This window comes from Podarcis tiliguerta (assembly GCF_965153285.1).
Source record: "Podarcis tiliguerta genome assembly, chromosome: 9".
Taxonomy (NCBI): Eukaryota; Metazoa; Chordata; class Lepidosauria; order Squamata; family Lacertidae; genus Podarcis; species Podarcis tiliguerta.
Window position 1 is genome coordinate 50,205,684 of NC_139542.1, and position 21,179 is coordinate 50,226,862.

At 45.7% G+C, this 21,179-nt stretch overlaps 1 protein-coding gene across 1 annotated transcript; it reads left to right on the forward strand.

The window, feature by feature from the left end:
• Positions 1 to 385: 385 nt before the first annotated feature.
• On the forward strand, positions 386 to 16,238 carry LOC310685608 (cytochrome P450 4V2-like). Its single transcript, XM_083458334.1, has 11 exons — positions 386 to 680; positions 4,082 to 4,194; positions 6,549 to 6,634; positions 7,184 to 7,374; positions 8,381 to 8,450; positions 8,965 to 9,091; positions 9,299 to 9,490; positions 10,905 to 11,007; positions 12,185 to 12,319; positions 12,430 to 12,609; positions 15,690 to 16,238. Exons 1-11 carry the CDS (start codon positions 470 to 472, stop codon positions 15,860 to 15,862), a joined length of 1,581 nt encoding a protein of 526 aa, XP_083314460.1. The 5' UTR covers positions 386 to 469; the 3' UTR covers positions 15,863 to 16,238.
• Positions 16,239 to 21,179: the final 4,941 nt, after the last annotated feature.

Below are 21,179 nucleotides of genomic sequence, written 5' to 3' on the forward strand. Positions count from 1 at the left end.
GAGGGCGGGATATAAATAAAAATTTATGATGATGATGATGATGATGTGTGAGGAAATGTTTTCCTTCGCTGGTCCTAAATCCTCCCAACATGCAGCTTCGTTGGGTGTCTACGAGTTCTAGTGTTATATGAAAGAGGAAGTAAAACTTCTCTCTCGGTCCATTTCCCCAGGCCTGGCGTGACTCCAGACTCCCCCCAGGTCGCCTCTTGCTCGCGTTTCCGCTCGGCTACCGAGCCCCAAGGCGGCAACCCTTCTCCACCCCCGTGACTCTCTTCCTCCCCGCCCCCGCTTGCACTCTGACTAGAGGCGGAGGCCATCCCGCCCCGCTTCTTCTTCCCGTGACCTCCTTCTCCCCTCTCGCAGTCCTGCCCCTCGCCAGCTCCGCCTTCTCCTCTTGTCTCGGGGCTTCTATTCTCAGCAAAACGTTCCGCTTTCCGGATCAGAGCGACGCCGTCCGCGCTCGGCGACGATGGGCTTTTGGGCGATGGCTCCGGAAGGCGAGCGGCTCTTCTCCTGGGCGCTTGCCCTGCTCGCCGCGCTCGCCACGCTGCTGACTGTCTGGGTCGCCCGCTTGGTGCTCGATCATTACTGGAAATACAAGGAGCTGAAGCCCATCCCGGGGATCAGTCCCTGGTACCCGCTGCTGGGCAACGCGCTGCTCTTTGAACGCGGTGGGGAAGGTAAAGGCCGACGGGGGGGCGGGAAGCGGCTGCAAAGCTTGGCAAGAGTTTTCCGAGGGGGGAAACGAAAGTAGCCTGGTTTCTCAAGGTTTGGAAAGAAGCGTCTGTCGATCGTAACTTGTATACTAAAAGTGGCGAACAATACGCGGCGCTTCCTAGGATAGGCACAGAAAAGATACAGGCACTGTATCTTTCCTTGTATCTCTTAATTTCAGTAAGGTCACCTCCCTCTAAGGTGAGATGCCCCACAGTCATGTTCTTGTTTGAGGTGTGGCTGAGATGCAGCCATCCATCTTTTTACTGCAAATGTGTGAGTTTATGCTTTCCCGGAAAAGGCTGGTTTTTACTTTAATATTCTTTAAACTTTTCTCTTGTATTCCACGCTGCACTTGTGAACAGGGGTGCCAACTTGAATAAAATATTGGGAGGGCCCAGGTAAGCCCAGCCTTACATAATCGATCAAAAGATAAGGCGTGCACGCATCATTCGAATGGCAATGCCCACCAAGTTGGGGTGTGTGTGTGCTCCCCTCTAATAATTTATTGGGGGTATCCTAATAAGTCTCTGGGCTTCTCTTCCAAAACTAGGCAGGGAGGATGAGGATAAGGGGGAAAGTAGAGGGAGTTTCCTCTGCCTGTCATTGGCTCTGACTCCAACTACAGTTGGGTTCCCCGCCTTCTGCCCCACCAGCCCCAGTGAGAACTAACCTAGTGCACTGGCTGTCTCTTAACTGTGTATTGGAACGCAGCTTTCTTAGAGGCCTCTCAGGCATTGTTCTTGAACAGAGAATTGCAACAGGAGAAGAAAGTGCATGGAATTTGGTCTCACCATCCTGGATCAGAACATCACCAGCACTCCACACCACATGCTTGAAGTGGTAGGTGATTTTGCCTGCCTTGGTTCCACCATAACAAGCAACCTCACCATTGACACTGAGCTGGACAAGCATATTGGCAAGGCAGCTATGTCAACGGCACACCTCTCCCAAAGGTTACTGGAGAATGTGATACTAATGTCTGAGACCAATATGAAGGTCTACCAGGCTTGCCTATTGAGCACACTGCTTTATGGAAGGGAGTCTTCGGCAGCTTACAGCTGCCAGGAGTGATGCCTCAATGCCTTCCACATGCGCTGCATCAGGAATATTTTGGGAGTCACATGGCAGGACAGCATCTCAAACAAAGATGTGCTCCCCCAAGCCCAAGTTCCCAGCATGTTTGCACTCCTGTCTCTGTCGACTTGGTCATGTCCACAGAATGGAAGATGGCTGGACCCCCAAGAATGTGCTCTACAGGCACCCAGCCCATTGGCAGACCAACTCTGTGTTACAAAGATGTCTACAAACGTGACGTGAAGACTGGCAGCATCAACCCCATTGTGTTGGGATCTCTTGTAGATGATTGCAGTGTCTGGAGACAGACAGTCAGGTCATGCATTCACAGCAGTGACCAGAGGAGGAATAGCTGCTGGGAGGAGCGCAGAGAGGAGAAATGCCATGGTGCACCTGAAGCAGCAAAACCAGATGCCTTCATCTATCTTGCCTGCAATAAAACATGTCCCTCCTGTATTGGTCTCTACAACCACAGCAGGTGCTGTAAATCTCCAACTGTTTGACTTTACCCCCGAAGGCACACTCTTCCATTGTCTCCCAAGACAGACAGATGCCAGGAGAAAGAGAAAGTATCATCAACTTCCCCCTGTGTACTGGCCCCAATGAAAATGGGGCTGCTGCGTTCAACTTCCCCTCTTATGTTTTGGTCTCATTTACTGTACCTCAACATTCTTGCACCTTGGTTTTCCTGAACTGAGTGGATATGTCTTAAAGGACATTCTCAGTACAGTGAGTTGAATGCATTTAAAATGTTCCCTATGGTTAGGAACCTACATGCCTGAAGAAGCTTTTTTTTCATTTGAGGAGGTCAGGGATGTTGTGGACAAGGCTGGTGCATAGAAAGGGGCATTGGGAAAGGGAGCTGATATGTATATAGCTTCAAGCCCCCTATTCATGTTGAGATTCCTTCTTCAAACATAGAACCTGCAAAGGGCTTAGGAGCAAGTTCAACTGAATGCTGTTTTACTTAAAAGTAAGCACTGCAGTTTTCAAAATAGTTACATGAAATCTCCTAGGTGAATCAAAGTGTTTCCAAACAAAGTGTGTTAAGAGCATGTTACATAAAGTAGCTACATTAAGAGCAGGAAATCAAATACTTTAAGTATCTATCTTGGGAATTGAGTAAATTGGTATGGTTAGAATTTTTTAGAAGTATTATACATTTTTTGCCTCCTGAGCAATTCTGCAATGCTGAATATTCTGCCTACTGTAGTAGAGATATTTTTTTGACAACTACCAAACTTAGAAATGTGAGCTGCTGCTGTTCTTCTTCTTTGTATACAAAATGTGGCATTCTTTTGTCACATTTGCCACAATGTATGAATTCTTTTTCCAGCCTAGGAAAATGTCATTTAATTGTTTGGTTGCTGAATCTGAAGAGAACTCACGGAGCCCAGTCTTGATTGTCCGCCACTCAAAATTCCCCTCTCCACTTACCCAACCAGAGTGCCAGCTGTTGCTTTTGGGCCTGAAACTTTGTTTTGCAACACCCACATTCTGTGAAATGAATTATCTGCTGTTTGCATAAACAGAAAACATTGATCATGTAAAACACCACACAATGAAGGGGTTTCAGCCTCTGCTTCAACTGAATCAGCTTTAGCAAAATCTTTTACAAGCATGGTTATTACTCCATTACAGGATGGGGACTGTATTTGCAGAGGTGCAGATGTATCTTCTCCTATCATGGCTGGACCAGCTGGCCAGTTATATAGACTTTCATTAGAAGAATATATGACAGGACCTCTTTGCTGGGCTACAACATCACCCGCCTCATCTATTGCACTCACGTCATTTTAAAGATCTAAGGGTGTCTGTTCTGTTCAGGACAGATCTATTACTTCTTGAGCCACGTGATTTGCTGTTGCTTCTGGGACCCTTTCTTCAATTACATGGTCACAGTGATCAAATATGGATTAATTTATATGCTGTGCCAGAGTGGGGCCCACTACCCACTAACAATGGGGAGCCTCTTTATATGGAATGACCCATGAAGAGGGGTTATTTATATGGTTAAGATGAGTTGTTAGCAAATGTAAATGTGCTCTTATACTTTCTGATGTTTACCAAAACTGATTGAGCGTGCTACATGAATTTAAACTTGATGTGAAAGTGGGAGGTTGGAAGGAGTCCCTTGTCTCTTGCAATCTGAATTTAGGAAGAGGGGTCTCCTGCTATGTGTTGATCTTTGCTTAGAGTAGGTGCTATTCTCATGAGAACAAGTAGCATGGAGGTGGGATATTGAATTTCTTATTTTCATACCTGATGCATTTCCTTCCTCCCAACCCAGCTTTCTTTAAACAGTTGATCGATTACACTGCGTTGTTATGGAATACCCCACTACTACAGCTCTGGGTAGGACCACTGCCCTTTATTATCTTATATCATCCAGAAACTGTAGAGGTGAGTCTCTCATTCTTACTCTTTAGTACAGGTCTAGAAAACTCCTACCCACCAAAGGCCACATTCCCTTGGGAATAATCTGCCAAGGGGTGCATGCATGCCTGTGGTGGGTGGGGCTGAAGAGGATGGTGAATAGGGCCAAAGTGGGAGCAGAGCCATCCCATTCTCTCATGTACCATCCATTCACACACATTGCACAAGCATGTACCTTGGTCATCCATCCTCTATTATCGCATACGCTTCTCACTCCATCCTTCTACTCTCTTGTTAATTTACATATTCTCTCTCTCTCTCTCTCTCTCTCTCTCTTTGACACACACACCCCTTCCCATTTTCTCTCTTCCCCTCTTTGCCCCTCTTCTCCCCATGGGGCAATTGGACTTAGGAAAACAAGTTTCCCTTAGTCCCCGATCCCACCCCCAAGGTTTGTTTTCCTAGGGTGTATGTGTGTAATTTCACCCCCCCCCAAAGGGTAGGGGAAGGATGCATGGGGACCGATAACTCTTTCCTCCACAGCTGCTGCACCTCTCTGAAAATTGCCTTCCACATTGCAATCAGGCTTAGAAAAAATTGTTTGGTGTGGATGGGAGCTAGCCCTCCCAGGCCTAATTCCATCACTGGGACAGGATGTGGATCACAGTATGTGATCCTGCTGCATGGTGCTTTTATTCTAGAAAAAAATAGGTGCCGGTACTCACCATGAAGTTGTTACAGTAAGTGTCACACTTTTTAACAGCAACGACAAAGAGGTGGCAGTGCTACTTACCCTTGAATAAAGGTAAAGGTAAAGGGACCCCCGACCATTAGGTCCAGTCGTGGCCGACTCTGGGGTTGTGGTGCTCATCTCGCTTTATTGGCAGAGGGAGCCGGCGTACAGCTCTACTTGCATCTACTTGGACTTTGACGTGCTTTTGAACTGCTAGGTTGGCAGGAGCATGGACCAAGCAATGGGAGCTCACCCCGTCGTGGGGATTCAAACCGCCGACCTTCTGATCGGCAAGTCCTAGGCTCTGTGGTTTAACCCACAGCACCACCCATGTCCCTCTTACCCTTGAATACCTCCTGTAAAAAAAAGGAATGCTGCTGCACCTTTGAAATAAACCACCCCCTTCATAAAGCAGTCTGAATGAGAACTCAGTCAGCTGCCTTTCATTGGAGAAGATAACCTAAAAACTCTGTTCATCTTCCAAGGCGGGTTTGCTCAGCATGTCCCCATGAAGATAAAAGTAACCCAACAGCCATAGCGTTGCCATTCTACCAGGTGCTTTATATACCTCTCCCTCTTTTACTCAGAAATAAGTTCCATTGTTTCTAATGGAGCTTGCTTAGTAGTGGGTACCTGTTTAGGTTCGTCCGCTATCCTATGCACACCCTAGACCCTTTGGAACTTACTTCTGAAAAGACTCAGATGCAATTGCATATTAAAGGCAACAATCCTCTGCATTCTTACCTGGGAGTAAGTCCTGCGGAAGCTGCTAGGACTTAATTCTTAATAAATATAATCAGTGATGCTGGATCCAGTCTTGGATCCTGCTAAATTGGAAGCACTTCTGCAACCCAAGAACAGGAGTGAGATAAATTGCTTATGTAAAGCTTGAGCTGTACAAAGCCTTGAACTTCATTTTGTACTATCAGCGCGAGGATTGTTTTTAATGCAGATATTCTGTTAATGATCCACTAGTCTGAAAACATCAGCAGAGTGCTGTTATCTTTGTTCAGTTGTTGTTGTTTTAAGTAAATCCTATTATAGTGATATGCATTTTCCAATATATCTGTTTGGATGTATTTTTTTACATGTGGAGGTGGAGGGTTTTTTCCTTGGCAGGATTTTGACAATGGCAGCTGCTAAAGGGATTAAAAAGAATTCCACCTGCCAGGTTCAAGGAATGACTGGGTGTAAGGTTTCTACCACTTATGCTGGACAAAAGGATTGTCTGTGGGCAGATACGGTTGGGCTATTAGAGTGGGATTAAACTAGGCAGGGCAGCCTGGTTTTGATTTCCTGAGAGGAAGATTAGAATTCTAGAAGCGGCTAAGAGTGTTTTATGGGTGGTGTAAGACAACAGCCCATCCTAGAAGGATTTTAACTGCCCAGCGCCAGGTTTAAAGTGTGAAGTTAAGAAGGATCTTAAATACTTCATTACCAATCTGATGTCAGGACCTACCATACCGTCAGGGTATAATCAAGCTCTGGAATCTAAAGAGAAAGCAAAGGAGCTGCTAAGACTGCTAAATCAACAGCCGTCACTTTGAACTCAACTAGAATATATTTTAGATAGTGAAGGCAGCATTGAACAGATAGCATTGGAGGGCAAAGTCAAGAATTTACGTTTTTTAATCTCTTCTGTTGGCAGGTTGTATTGAGTAGCTCTAAGCATATTACAAAATCCGATCCTTACAAGTTTCTGCATCCTTGGCTGGGCACAGGGCTTCTAACGAGGTAAGGAAAATACACCCCTGGAACATGGGTGCGCAGTGTACTCCTTTGTCGCACCCCTTGGAACACAATGTAGCTGGTGTGTCCAATACTGGTAGAGCTGTTAGTCCTCCTCAGCACATATATAAGGAATGTGTGAAGGGAGAAATGGGACTGAGGTCATAGGTCACTCCCGCAACATTCTAGTTCCAACTCCACGTGTCCACCTCCTCATGCCCTGTTGAATATGTGAAAAGGGCCCCTCCTCATGCACAGAGGTATTCACTGCAGATGGGAGGCCCCATTCAGATGCTGTGCTGAATATGGACTTTGGAGACGGGGCTCTGGCTGCAGTCCTGCTCCATTTTCCTCCTGTTTAGTAACTGTGCTAACTCATTTTAACAAAATGTGTTTTTTTTTGGGGGGGGGGGATGGCCAGCTGGGGGCAAGGAGGAATAGAGTGAACTGGAGCACTGCGTGCTGCAATGTTTTGTTCCAGGTCCTGCTTGAAGGCATTAATGCATTTTGAGACTTGTTTGTGTAGAGAAAAATATTTAAGTTTCTGTTTTGCAGCACTGGGGGCAAATGGCGGTCCCGAAGGAAAATGTTAACGCCCACCTTCCATTTCACCATTTTAGAAGATTTCCTTGAAGTGATGAATGAACAAGCCAATATCCTTGTTCAGAAACTTGAAACGCATGTGGACAAGGAGCCGTTTAATTGCTTTTTCTACATCACATTGTGTGCCCTTGATATAATCTGTGGTAAGTGCTGTGGTTGCTGTTAAAGTGTTGCAATAAATGAGGTTTAAACATCCCTGCTCATTTTCTGGAAGAATTGAGCAGAAGTGTTGTTTTCCAGTGTTAATAGCTTGTTATTCATTTAAATGCGGATTCAGTGATCCACGGTGGAGAACACCGGTGGTTTTGAACCTGTGTGCCATGGCACCTTGGGGTGCCTTGAATGATGGTCAGGGGTACTGCAGGCAACACTGGCCTCCGTATATCTTTTCTTCCCTTCTGATGCCCTCTCACGTCTCTGCCTCCCAAAGGCTTGTGTGGTTGTTGGTTACAGCAGCCCTGGCTACAAGTTCCCCAGGGATGCTTCCCAGGCCCCTGTGGGGCAGTGTGAGAAGGCACCTCTCTTTGGAATGGGGTGGGGGGCAGCTCAGAGACCAGGGGCGGCAGCTGCAGGAGAGGAGAGAGAAGGCTGAGGGAACATTCCACAAGGGAGGGTGTTTGAAAAAGCATGAGAGGCTGCCAGCTCTGCAAGCAAGGGGTGACATAACTGGGCTCCTGAACCCCACAGGGATGCCACAGAAAGAATGTAGTTGGTCAAGGGAGCTGTGGACTCAAAAAGGTTGGAAACCTCTGATCTACACTTATAGAGAAGGGAAATAATTCATTGACAACTTGTAATCAAATTGAATCACTGTTGATTTGTAGTCAGTGTGAATGCAGGTCAGGACTGGGACACAAGAACACATACTATGGGACCAAAAGGGAATCCCAGGAGACAATGACCACAGGTGTGGTATTAGTACAATATTACTACAATTTGACCATATGGCTCAGTGCTTTGCATGCAGGGCACCTTGGGGTTCATATCCTGGCATCCCCAGGTGAGTCTAGGAAATACTTCTCTCTGGAAACCTGGAAAGACAGCATTGAGCTCAGTGGTGTGACTCAAAGTAAGGTCTTCCTTTTATGTCCTGTTCTTGGTTTGTAGGAGCATGATTCTTTGATTGAGTTCTTTCTCTCCTGTTCCTAGAAACGGCTATGGGCAAGAACATAGGAGCACAACACAATAAGGATTCCGAGTATGTCCGAGCTGTCTACAGGTAGGTGTCAATCTGATCTTCTTTCCAGAAGCAGGGATGATGAACCAGTGGCCTGTCAAAAATCAGAGATGCTGGTAGCTGGAGTCGAACAGCATCAGGAGGGCCACAGGTTCCCCATCCCTGCAGCCTTGATCCATAAATACTTTTACTGGGGACTACACGGAGAAAAAGCCTTTTTCCTCTACCATGCAGATAGCCTTCAGTCTGAACTTGACTGTCTGCATGATAAATTTCCAAAGGCCTGCTTTGTGTGATCTTCCTCCCTGCCCCTCATTGGAGCTGAATTGCACAATTCAGGGCCTCTATGTGGGTTGAATGCTCATATAGAAGCTGTGTTCACACTGCATCTTTGCAGTGGAGGAGCAGGGCACTGCTGTGGCTGTATGTCCCAAACTGGGCTCTGTTTTACATGTCACTCTGATTTGCTCAGCCTACTAGCAAAACTTTGGGCTCTTTCATGCACTTTACGGTACTTTCCTAGAAATATATCCAGCATTGTTGCTTGTTACCCTAGGATGAGCGATCTGATTCACCACAGACAGAAGTCTCCCTGGCTCTGGCCTAACCTTCTATACCTCATGTTCCAAGAAGGGAGAGAACATTACAGGAGCCTAAAGATACTTCACACCTTTACTGATAATGTAAGCTGCTATATTTTCCTTACTATTGCCTGTAGTTTGTTTGATTCCCTTCATTCATTCATCCATCTATCACAGTTTAACAGTGCACTGACCCAGCACATCACTTATTTCAGGGGACAACCGTCGCATTATTTGGCATTGCAGGGAGTGCACACATTGGATTATGCAACCTGAAAAATAAACAGCTTTTTTGTTTGGCTATCTAAGGTTATTGCAGAAAAAGCTCGTGAATTAAAAAACCAGGAGCGACATAAAAGCAATGCTGTCAGCAACGGTGATCAAAGCAAGCGCAAAGTCAGGAGGGCTTTTCTCGATATGCTTCTGAATGCTACGGATGACGATGGGAAGAAGTTGAGCTACCTGGACATCCGAGAGGAAGTGGATACATTCATGTTTGAGGTATAGAATACCCAGTGCTGGTTTAGGTTGCAGAACTCTACCCATTTACCCAAGAGTAAACCCCATAGAGCTCAATGAACCTTGTATGAGGATTGCATTGTAAGTGGCTTCCAGAACTCAGGAAATCTCTGGTTTGAATCTCTTTCCTAGCTGGATGTAGGCAACTCAGTCTCATTTAGGCCAGTAACTACAGTATGGGGATAATAATTCTGACCACAGGTGGTAATTTCAAGCAGAAATGAGGACCTTCAAGCTCCTGGGCCAAATCTTGTCCATGCAGACCCCTCTGTCAGGGGTTCATGACACTCTCCAAACAATGCCCCTCACCAGTCCTGCTTTGCACCCTCTTGCAGTATTTTTGTGGATGCCAGGGTAGTTGGGGCTTACAAGAGCAATTTTTTCTAGCTCCCACTCCCAGTTGTGGAACTCTATCCACTAGGAGTATTTGTTCATGCCTCTTCGACTGTTCATCTTTCACCAACCTGGGAAAGTCCTGGGGAGGACTTTCTGTTGATTTTGGTATGGCTGGTTGACTTCTTCATCTCCTCCGACACCCACCCTTCACTGTAAAGTCCCTGGGCAGTTTATATCTAAAAAGGGATAATACAGCACATTACAGCAAATAAACCAACCCCATCCCATGCAACACAATAGATACATATAAACAAACCAGTTTATATGTATACCAGTTGGAATGTAGGGGAGTCCTAATGATAATAGCTCATCAGCTGAATGTCCAAGGCAAGAGGTTCATCTTCAGTGGCTACCTCACATGGAACCATCTGATGTACCTCTGCAGAGAGAGGGTTTTGGGGCCATGACAGAGGAGGTTCTGCTATGCTGCTTCTGGGCTTTGTTTTGTTTTCTGGCTTGTAATTCTTTTATGTGTTCTCATTGTTTTTTGAGTGTTAGCTATGTTGAGGACTAATTTTTTAAGTGGAAGGACAGGATATAAATAAAATTAGGTGACACCCTAGAAGCAAAGTTGCAGTGTATGTGTTGTTGTTGTTGTAGTATTAGCCAATCTGACTGGGTTGCCCCAGCCATTCTAGGCAGCTCCCAACAAAATATTAAAAACACAATAAAAGATAGCTAGATAGGCATATCAGCCATTCTGAGAAGAGCTTTTCAGATATGGGAATGACTTAGGAGTGTCAGTCTGCCTTTGGCACTTGCGTAGTGACCAGAGCTGGAAGAATCCCTGGCATCTGCTGTTGCCTATACACATAAATTTTTGAAATATTCATTCTTGTGTATGTGGCTGGTGCCTTAGAAGTTTAGATTTGTGCAAAACCAAAGGTTGTGGGTGCTAGAGGATTTGAAATATTTTGTTCAGGTCCTGGAAAGGGCCAGCAGCTGAGATTTCTTTTTGTGTGTGCGATAAAACATTAGACATTTAATTCTTTCTTCCAAGGGTCATGATACTACCGCTGCTGCCATGAATTGGTGCATTTACTTGCTTGCGTGTGATCCAAAAGTCCAAAGAAAAGTTCACCGTGAACTGGATGAAATTTTTGGTGAGTTTTCCTTTCCTCTGGGTGTGAACCTGGGCAAATGTGGTATACAGGTGTTTATCTAAGTAAATGCTCATAAATGTCGCATAATTCCTCTAACACAGAGATGGGGAACCTCTGGGCCACAAGTACAGATCCCAGTTTGGCCCATGAAGCTGTTTTCACCAAACCACACCCACCTGCCCCACACCTGATGTCCTTTGTGACTTTGAGACTGGAGCAGAGGTGGACACGGTTACAAGAGGACAATTGGCATCTTAAAGGGTGAATGACCACTGGGATTAACTGTCCTAAGGCATTCCCAAGCATGCAAGGGGTTTCTCCATCGGTGGACGTCAGCTGAACAACAATGTCTGCTGAGGAAAAAAGTCTGGTTGCAAAGGTGGTTTGGATCCAAAGCACATTTGCAAGTAGACCTCAAAGGGGATTCTTTCAACTGCCATTGCAGTTGATTGCAGGTTACAGCAAGCCCTTGTGAATTCTGAAAGGTGGGCAGCACCACCCAAATTGACCAGTGGTGAGGTGGTGAGAAGATTAAGGGTCTGGCCCCCTGGTTGGATCCAGTTCCCCATCCCTGTTCTAAATCAGGTTGGGAAACTATGGTCCTGCAGACTTTCCTAGAACTCCACTTCCCTTTACCCTCAGCCAGAAGGTCCAGTGCTTAGGCCCATGTCCACTCCAGCTCCAAACATTACACTTTTTAGGTATTGGCCTGCACATCAAAGGCTCCTCTGCAGGTTCAATCTTTGAGGCATTGCATCCTGTCACTTCACTAGACAATGATGCTGCACTGCTTTAACTCTCTTAAAAGGGACCACCTAGGAAAGAATTGCAGCTTAAAACAAAAATATGGTTTTTATTTTGCTGGCTAAGGAGAGTTATGAACGCTTGGAAGTGCTGTCCCCTAGTGGCCACAGAGGCTAGCAATGCCTTCTTGCTGACAAAAAAGCTATTCTGGAGTCAGGAGCTAGACCTCATGCTTTTTTGTGCTGTGGTCTTTGCAGCTCTAGTGTGGTCAGACCTCATGCCAGCAAAAAGGAAGCCCTGATGAGCTGGTTCTAAGCATAAGCACAGAAATGACGGTTAGTGGGTTATGGCGGTTAGTGGGTTAGACCCCACAATGCCTCCTGCTCCACCATAAATTAAAATAGGTGTCAGAATAACACATGTTTATTCTCAGGGGACTCCGATCGTTATGTTACCATGGACGATTTGAAGCAACTACGGTATCTGGATTGTGTTATTAAAGAAGCTCTTCGCCTCTTTCCTTCCGTTCCATTTTTTGCCCGTACACTGAGTGAGGAATGTTATATAAGTAAGTAATTCAGGTTGGTTAATGCTTTGATGCACTGTGGCTATAAGCTTAGTACTATTGGGGGTGGTTCTGGAGGAAGAGACTAACAAATATCTCTTCTTCTTTGGCAGGAGGGTTTAAGGCACCAAAAGGGGTTGATGTCATAATTGTGCCCTATGCACTGCATAGAGACCCTGAAGTCTTCCCAGACCCTGAGGAATTCAGACCTGAGCGATTTTTCCCTGAGAACACAGCTGGGAGGCACCCATATGCATATGTACCTTTCTCTGCTGGGCCCAGGAATTGTATTGGTATGTATGAGAATAAAGAAAACCTCTATCTCTTCAGAACTCCAGAGCACAGTATGCTTCCATTACTGATCTTTCAAAGGGAGATTTTTGTCATAGTACAGTGGTACCTCAGGTTACAGACACTTCACGTTACAGACGCTTCAGGTTACAGACTCCGCTAACCCGGAAGTAGTACCTCAGGTTAAGAACAGTTTCAGGTTAAGAACGGACCTCCAGAATGAATTAAGTTCTTTTTTAAAAAAATAATAATTTTTATTAAGTTTCATATTACCAAATTAAACATATCAAACCAATTAGTCCAAATTGTAACAATACATATATAATCCAATTATTTGCCAAATTATAAATTCTTTTTGTGGGGGGTACCCATGCTTCTCGATCGGCAGGAGTCCAATCCTCAACTGTTTTCTGCTGCCTTCATGTTAAGAATGATATTTTCAGTCTCCTCTTCTCAGTCCTTGTCGTTACACATTTTCCTTTTCCTTCGCCTCCGAATTACTCCGCAAGTGGGTTGGAAAAAAACACCAGTCTTATTTGTATTTCTGTGTGGACTTTATACTGCTCTCTTGTAGATCCCAATAATCCAGGCATTTCCGCTCAAGCAAACACTCGCCATCTTGTCGTTCAGATGAAATACAGTCTAAAGCTCGCTCTTTAGCTTTCCCGACCTGTTGCATCATAAATTAGCCTTTTCCCAGGAGGGCTGCCCCTTCCAGTTCACAATCTCATCGAAATAAATAAATCTTCGGCTCGCCCTCCCCCAAGACCAAAACCTCCTGCAACACAGGTGTCGTATCCAGTTTCTATTTTAACTGCGTCACAGAGAGAGCCCTTCTTTCCAAATCCTTTACAGGAAATTTATATCATTCCCACACAGTTCATATTCAGTCCCATTTGCCAATTAGTTGCTGTGACGGATCCTCTCAGAGGGAGGGTTATTAGTAATCACATAGAGGAAAAAAAAGATAAAAAGTCATCCCCCCCCTTTAAGTTCCGTTGCACTGCAATCCACATACCAGCTTGTCTGTAGTGCTTTGATTAATCTTCCATCTCAGTCTTCTTCATTTTGGTGGTAAAATTGTTAGCAGATAAAAACCTCCTGCCTCTCTTGAAGCATGTGCGTTATCTTTCACCAAATTTTTCCTTTTAAGTAAAGCAACTAATTCGCTCCTGAAAGTAGCTTCGGAGGAGTTCCGAGATCCGCCGAGGGTTTACACCCAGTGCTTCACCCCCTCCTTCTTCCGGACTCGGGGGTGATTTACGGCAACCGCGGGTGATAACTGCATCTATCCCCCCTGGAAAGATGTTAGGGAGACTGATTTACTCCCCATAATCAATCTCTAATTACCTCGTGCGGGCTGGATAGATGTTAATATCCTCCATCTTTCAAGGCGCCCCTAGCGGCCCCCTCAGAATGAATTAAGTTCTTAACCCGAGGTACCACTATACTTAGAGCAAGGCCTACAAATGTATTGTTGTTGTCAGGACTGGCCCTAGCTTTAGGCAACCTGAGGTAATTGCCTCAGGCAGACAGTGCTAGAGGATGGCAAATCGGTGCCCGTTGACCATCTGTGGTCCTGCTATTGCCCAGTGAGGCCTTCTACTTTCTCCATTGCTCTAGAAAGGAAAAGGGGGCATGAATTTGACCAAACTGCGGGAGGCAGTGGAAGACAGGAGTGCCTGGCATGCTCTGGTCCATGGGGTCACGAAGAGTCGGACATGATTAAATGACTAAACAACAACGAGTCAGTAGCAGAAGCTGTCTAAAGGGGATGATTATCCAACAGCAAAGGTGAAAGATTATGCAATCTACTAAAGCCCCAGCAACACTGCACATCTAAAGCAATATTACACCATCTTAAATGGTGATGGCTTCTCCCAAAGAATCCTGGGAGCTGTACTTTGTTAAGGGGTCTAAGAGTTGTTACGAAACCTCTATTTCCATCAGAGAGCTATAGTTCCAAGTTCCCTAGGCAGAACGACAGATTGTCAAACCGCTCTTGGGGAACAGTAAGTGACTGAAGTGAATGCACCTGAGTTTAAGTTATATGAATGGAGATTACCGTATTTTCCGCCCTATAGGACGCACTTTTCCCCCTCCAAAAATGAAGGGGAAATGTGCGTGCGTCCTATGGGGCGAATGCAGGCTTTGCGCACCTCTCCGCAAGCAGCGGGAGCCCAGTGCTGGGCTCCCGCTGCTTGCGGAGAGTTGCCTGCATGCTGAAGCCTGCGCTCGCTGAGCTCAGCGCGTCCAGGCTTCACAGACCTCTCCGCAAGCAGCAGGAGCGCTCCCGCTGCTTGCGGAGAGTTGCCTGCATGCTGAAGCCTGCGCGTGCTGAGCTAAGCGCGTCCAGGCTTCGCGGACCTCTCCGCAAGCGGCGGGAGCGCTCCCGCTGCTTGTGGAGAGTTGCCTGCATGCTGAAGCCTGCGCTCGCTGAGCTCAGTGCGTCCAGGCTTCGCGGACCTCTCAGCAAGCAGCGGGAGCCAGCGCTGGGCTCACACGGCTTGCAGAGAGCTGTCTGTTTGGGGGCTGGGGTCGGGGGAAGCTCGGGCTTCCCCCGCCCCAGCCCCGCGCCTGAGGGGAAAAAATAATTTCCCCCCCTTTATTCCCCCCCCAAAAAAACTAGGTGCGCCTTATGGGACGGTGCGTCCTATAGGGCGAAAAATACAGTATGTCTATCCATAAGGAAGAACAGTAAGAGCTGTTTGGCAGTGGAACAGACTCCCCACAAGAGGGAGTGAAACTTCTTCCTTGGAGTTTTGTTTTTTTAGCAGAGATTGGATGGCCTTCTGTCATGGATGCTTTAGTTGACATCCCTGCATTGCAGGGGTTTGGACTCGATGACCGTCAGGGTCCCTTCCAACTCTACAATTCTATGATTTTATGATGCTAATGGGGCCTCCCGCTGCTGCTGTGCCGCCGCTGCGCAATTTCTGTTCTCATCCTAAAGCAAAGTTCTTAACCCGAGGTACTATTTCTGGGTTAGCGGAGTCTGTAACCTGAAGCAGCTGTAACCTGAGGTACCACTGTATTTCTCTGGTTAATTGTATCTTGTCATTGCTTTCCAACCCCCCTGCAGGTCAGCGCTTTGCACAGATGGAAGAAAAGGCTATTTTAGCCACCATCCTACGGCGCTTTTGTGTTAAAAGTACGCAGCAACGCGATCAACTCGGCCCTGTAGGAGAACTGATTCTTCGTCCAAATAAAGGCATCTGGATTCAGTTGAAAAGGAGATCGTCTTCTGGCTCTTAAAATAAGAAACACTGCATTTGGACTACTTAAGAAGAAACACTTGATTTTCACAGCAGGACATTTCAGACTGCCCAACGCTACTAGGACTTCTTTTTGTTAACCAAAATTGTGCTGTTGCCTTTAAAAAGTCAGCAGCTGCAATGCAGAAGCTGATGCTTGTTCAGTTGATGGGATATTCCAAATGACTTTGTAATTCTTAGGCTTTGACCTAGGTTGCACTAGCTGATTTTTCTTATCCTAAAGAAAATGAGCAATTTGTTTTATTCTTTAAAACTCCTTTATTCATTATTTATGCACATAAGTAGGGAAATATAGATACTGAAGTATGTATTTTAAGGATGTATGACTATAATAATAAAAAGTATGAATGAAATTACACCTGAGCACCAGAGCAATCTTTTCTTATTGGCTATCATGGACCAAGATGGGATTAGGACCACCTAGTACTCAAAGGCTTCACAGAAACATTTAACTAAGGAAGCTCAAGATTTGACATTAGTGAAAAACTATCAACTTATTTTGGGACGCGGGTGGCGCTGTGGGTAAAAGCCTCAGCGCCTAGGCCTTGCTGATCGAAAGGTTGGCGGTTCGAATCCCCACGGCGGGGTGCACTCCTGTTGCTCGGTCCCAGCGCCTGCCAACCTAGCAGTTCGAAAGCACCCCCGAGTGCAAGTAGATAAATAGGGACCGCTTACTAGCGGGAAGGTAAACGGCGTTTCCGGGTGCGGCTCTGGCTCGCCAGAGCAGCGATGTCACGCTGGCCACATGACCCGGAAGTGTCTCCGGACAGCACTGGCCCCCGGCCTCTTGAGTGAGATGGGCACACAACCCTAGAGTCTGTCAAGACTGGCCCGTACGGGCAGGGGTACCTTTACCTTTATCAACTTATTTATTTATTGAACAGTGATTATAAGCTATTAATTTTGTCCAAAATATTAAGAACGATTTTACAGGTTCTCAATCATCATAATCAATGTGGATTTCTGCCTAAAAGATAATGCCAGAAATGTGTTTGATATTTTGGAATATCTGAATTTTCATAATGAGAGGCAAGCTGTTTTGGTATTTTTGGATGCAGAGAAAGCCTTTGAAATGGGTATTTTTGTTTTGTTTAGACTATTGCAAGATATGAACTTTGGAGATAACTTTATTAAATGGGCAAAATCGATTTATACTTCCAGATAGTCTAGATAAATGTTAATAGGGACCTGATAAAAACCCTTTGAGACACAGAAGGGGACAAGGCAAGGGTGTCCATTTCCCTTGCTACTTTTTATCCTGGTCTTGGAAGTCTTGCTTAGAGACATTAGACAAGATGAGAGAATTATGGGAGTAAAGATAAGAAAAGAAACTTATAATGACGACTTCATGTAATAATACTAATAATATATTTATACCCTGCCCATCTGGCCGGGTTTCCCCAGCCACTCTGGGTGGCTCCCAACAGAATTAAAAGCAAAATAAAACAATAAAAACTTCCCTAAACAAGGCTGCCTTCAGATGTCTTCAAGTGTCATGTTAGGTTTGGAAAATCTGTGACAGGGAATGAAAATTCTTATGGTTGAGCTAAATGAATTTGGTATGTTAGCAGGCTTTTAGGTGACTCACCAGAAAATGAAAATATTGACAAGGAACATGTCAACAGAAGATCAGAGGGTTTTGATGAAGAAGAAAGTGTTTCAAATTGGGGGTGGAGTAAAATATTTGGGTATTACTATGACAAATATGAATTGTATGTTGTTTCAAAATAATTATGTTAAGACATTGACTGAAATAAAAAAAGACAGGTCAAGATGGGAGCTGATAAAATTGTCATTGAGTAGAATCTCAGTGATAAAGATGAATGTTTTGCACCTCCACGGAAAGGGAGGTGTTGAAGATTACACCCAAACTCTTAATGGATGGTGCTGGCACTAATTGCACCCCCGCAAGAGATGGGAGTTGCCCCCCAATCCCATATCGTCCCGGCCCAGCCAAAGGACCTCTTTCTTCAAAGGATTTAACTTCAACCAGCTCCCACGTAACCATCCAGCCACAGCTTCCAAAAATCTGATCAGTGTGTCAGGACGGCCATTCATCAACAGCATACTGATGACAGCCCAAACCAAAACTCCAGACAAGCTGGGCAAGGGGGTGCATAAAGGTGTTGAAAAGCATCGGGAAGAGTATTGCACCCTGCGGCACTCCACACAGCAAGGACTGGCTCAACGACAGGTTCCCCCCCCCAAGTGCCACCCTCTGTCCCTGACCAGAGAGAAATGAGCGCAGCCATTGAACGACTGTGCCCTGGATCCCCATGTCAGCGAGGCAGTGGTCCAGGAGTTTGTGATCGACCATGTCAAAGGCTGCCGACAGCTCTAAAAGAATCAGCAGCCCCGACCCACCTTGATCCAGCTGCCTGCGGAGATCATCTGTTAGGGCGACCAGAGCTGTCTCGGTCCCATGACCAGAGCGGAAGCCGGAATGGAATGAATCCAGAGCTGATATAAAAAAGAGGCGATAGGGAAAGAGTTGACCATGGGTAGGCAAACTAAGCCCCAGGGGCTGGATCCGGCCCAATCGCATTCTAAATCTGGCCAGCAGATGGTCCAGGAATCAGCATGTTTTTACATGAGTAGAATGTGTGCTTTTATTAAAAATGCATCTCTAGGTTATTTGTGGGGCACAGGAATCAGTTCTTATTCCCCCCCCCCAAAAAAAATATAGTCTAGCCCCCCATAAGGTCTGAGGGACAGTGGACCAGCCCCCTGCTGAAAAAGTTTGCTGACCCTTGGGGTTGACTTATCAAGAGCTATTAAGAGTGGAGTCAATAAGACTGTAAAATTAAAACAAGGGAATGGTTAACAATGGAAGGTTATAGATTCCAGTGGTTATCTCATTTACAACTAGCAGAGAGATCAAAGTTGGATTAAAGGGCTAAGATTTACATTGTGCTATGGTATATAGATGATATAGAGATAGAGATAGAGATGATAGAGATGATAGAGATAGAGATAGAGATATATTGACGCTTTCTAACTCAGGTGAATTTATTTAGAATGTACAAAGGTGTTGCAATTATTTGTGGGAGGAATATGAAGGGACATTTTATCATGCCTGGTGGAATTGTAAAAAAAAACAACACCCTAAGAAATATTGGATGCAAATACATACATTGATACAGAAGATTTTAAAAGTTAACATTCAGCTGAAACCGGAACTTTTCCTGCTAAGAAGAATGGATATACAATTAGAAAAGGACTATGGAACGTTATTTCAACACATGACCACAGTGGTGAGACTTTTATATGCACAAAGATGGAAAGATTCATCATACACAGCTCCACATCTCACTGCTGTATGAGTGCATTCCAGAGCTGGGCAATGAACAAGAGTTCCTTGGTCGGAGATGATCCGCTGCCACTCTTGCCCTGCCCTAGTTAGTGCAGTAGCACCCATGACACATGGCAGCTGAAACTGGAGATAATACCATCTTCATACCTAAGCTAAGTAATTTTTAATATCTGTAGAGAGATGGGAGATTAAATGGATTATGGTGTATGAAGGGTGTATCCAATAGTTCCTGGCACTGGGCATACTCTGCTAGCTTTTTGGAGCTAGGGTAAAGGTTACTATCTATCCCAAATGTTTACATAAGTAGATATTTCTAAGTCACACAACAGTCTTTTAAGCCCTATGAAACCTTTGGACAGATGAGATTTCTTAACTATGAGCATGTTTTCTTTCACTGGACCTGATTCTGTGTGCAGCCGCTGCCTCGGATGTAGAAATTGAATAGCCTTCCCCATCTCTTGATCTTTATGTGAGCAAAAGCTTCATCTGCAATGTTTACCTTTTTTCCTAGCATGAAGATAAAGGCTACCTCCAGACTGCAGCTGCTTTGTGGGAGGCATTCAACTGCATACCACAAATTCAGGTTTGTGCAGTTAGGGTAAATGAATTAAGGAGCTCTGTCACAATGGAGAGTGTTTGTGAAGAAGCAATTAAAGGAGAAGCAATTAAAGTGGATGTGGTTGCATTGCTCCACAGATCTGCTTAAGCATCGAGGTAGGGTTCAGAGCTTCTGCAAGATGAAGAGGTCTCCTGGCTGTTAGCCATGTGAAATACAAGAAAGGGCTGTAGCTCAATTCCAATCTGCTTTGCATGTGCAACATCCCAGGTTCAATGCCTGTCATCTCCAGATAGTATAAAGATTCCTGCCCGAAACTCTGGTGAGTTGCTGCCAGTAGTGTAGACACTGAGGTGGATGAACCAGTGGTGTCTGACTCTGAATATTCTACATGTTCTTATGAAAATGAGAAGAACAAGGGCTCACTCCATCTGCTCTGCTGCGACAGGCCAGCTTCTTCAGGCCTCCTCTCCCCCCAACTATCACCTGGGAAGCAGCCATTTCACCAGGCTGCCTCAGTGGGGGAGAGAGGAAGCAGGGTTCATTGCATCCGCTGCACATCCTGCCCATGGGCATAGCCAGGATTTATTGGGGGGGCAGGCTTTATGTTAGGGACGCAGAACAGAGTTATCTGTGATGCAATTGGTCAGCTGGTTGTGTTTTTATTTATTTACTTTATTTGGTGGGCAACTGCCCTCCTGCCCCCCCTGCCTATGCCTATACTTCTGCCTCTGGTCACAGTGGGCAGCCGGTCACAGTGGGCAGCCAGATGGCTGTGGGAAACCTGCAAGCAGGACCCAAAAGCACATGCTTCTCCAGACGATATTCAAAAGCATGCCGCCTCCAGCCATGACAGCCGAACATAGCCTCCATCATGGCTAGTAGTCACTGGTAGCCTTGAATTTGTCTAAGGTAAAGGGACCCCTGACCATTAGGTCCAGTTGTGGCCGACTCTGGGATTGCGGCGCTCATCTCGCTTTATTGGCCAAGGGAGCCGGCATACAGCGTCCGGGCCATGTGGCCAGCATGACTAAGCTGCTTCTGGTGAACCAGAGCAGCACACGGAAACGTCGTTTACCTTCCCGCTGGAGCAGCACCTATTTATCTACTTGCACTTTCATGTGCTTTTGAACTAGGTTGGCAGGAGCTAGGTTGGCAGGAGCAGGGACCGAGCAACGGGAGCTCACTCCGTCGCAGGGATTCGAACCGTCGACCTTCTGATCGGCAAGCCCTAGGCTCTCTGTTTTAACCCACAGTCCTCCTTTAAAGCCATCCAGGTTGGTAGTCAGCCATGGCTCCTGTTGGAGCCAATTCCACAGTTTAAATTGCGCGCCGTGTGAAATCCTTTCTTTTGCCAGTCCAAAATTCACGAGTTCTCGCGTTATATGAGAGGGGAAGAAAAGCTTTTCTCTATATCAGGCCTCGCAC

What these genes read in the sequence shown, in the direction of transcription:
- LOC310685608 (XM_083458334.1), top strand. Translation starts at nt 470, where the DNA reads ATGGGCTTTTGGGCGATGGCTCCGGAAGGCGAGCGGCTCTTCTCCTGG. An exon ending in TGCCCTTGATATAATCTGTG is followed by an intron (nt 7,375 to 8,380) that starts GTAAGTGCTGTG and finishes TCCTGTTCCTAG; the next exon opens with AAACGGCTATGGGCAAGAAC. An exon ending in TGGATACATTCATGTTTGAG is followed by an intron (nt 9,491 to 10,904) that starts GTATAGAATACC and finishes CTTTCTTCCAAG; the next exon opens with GGTCATGATACTACCGCTGC.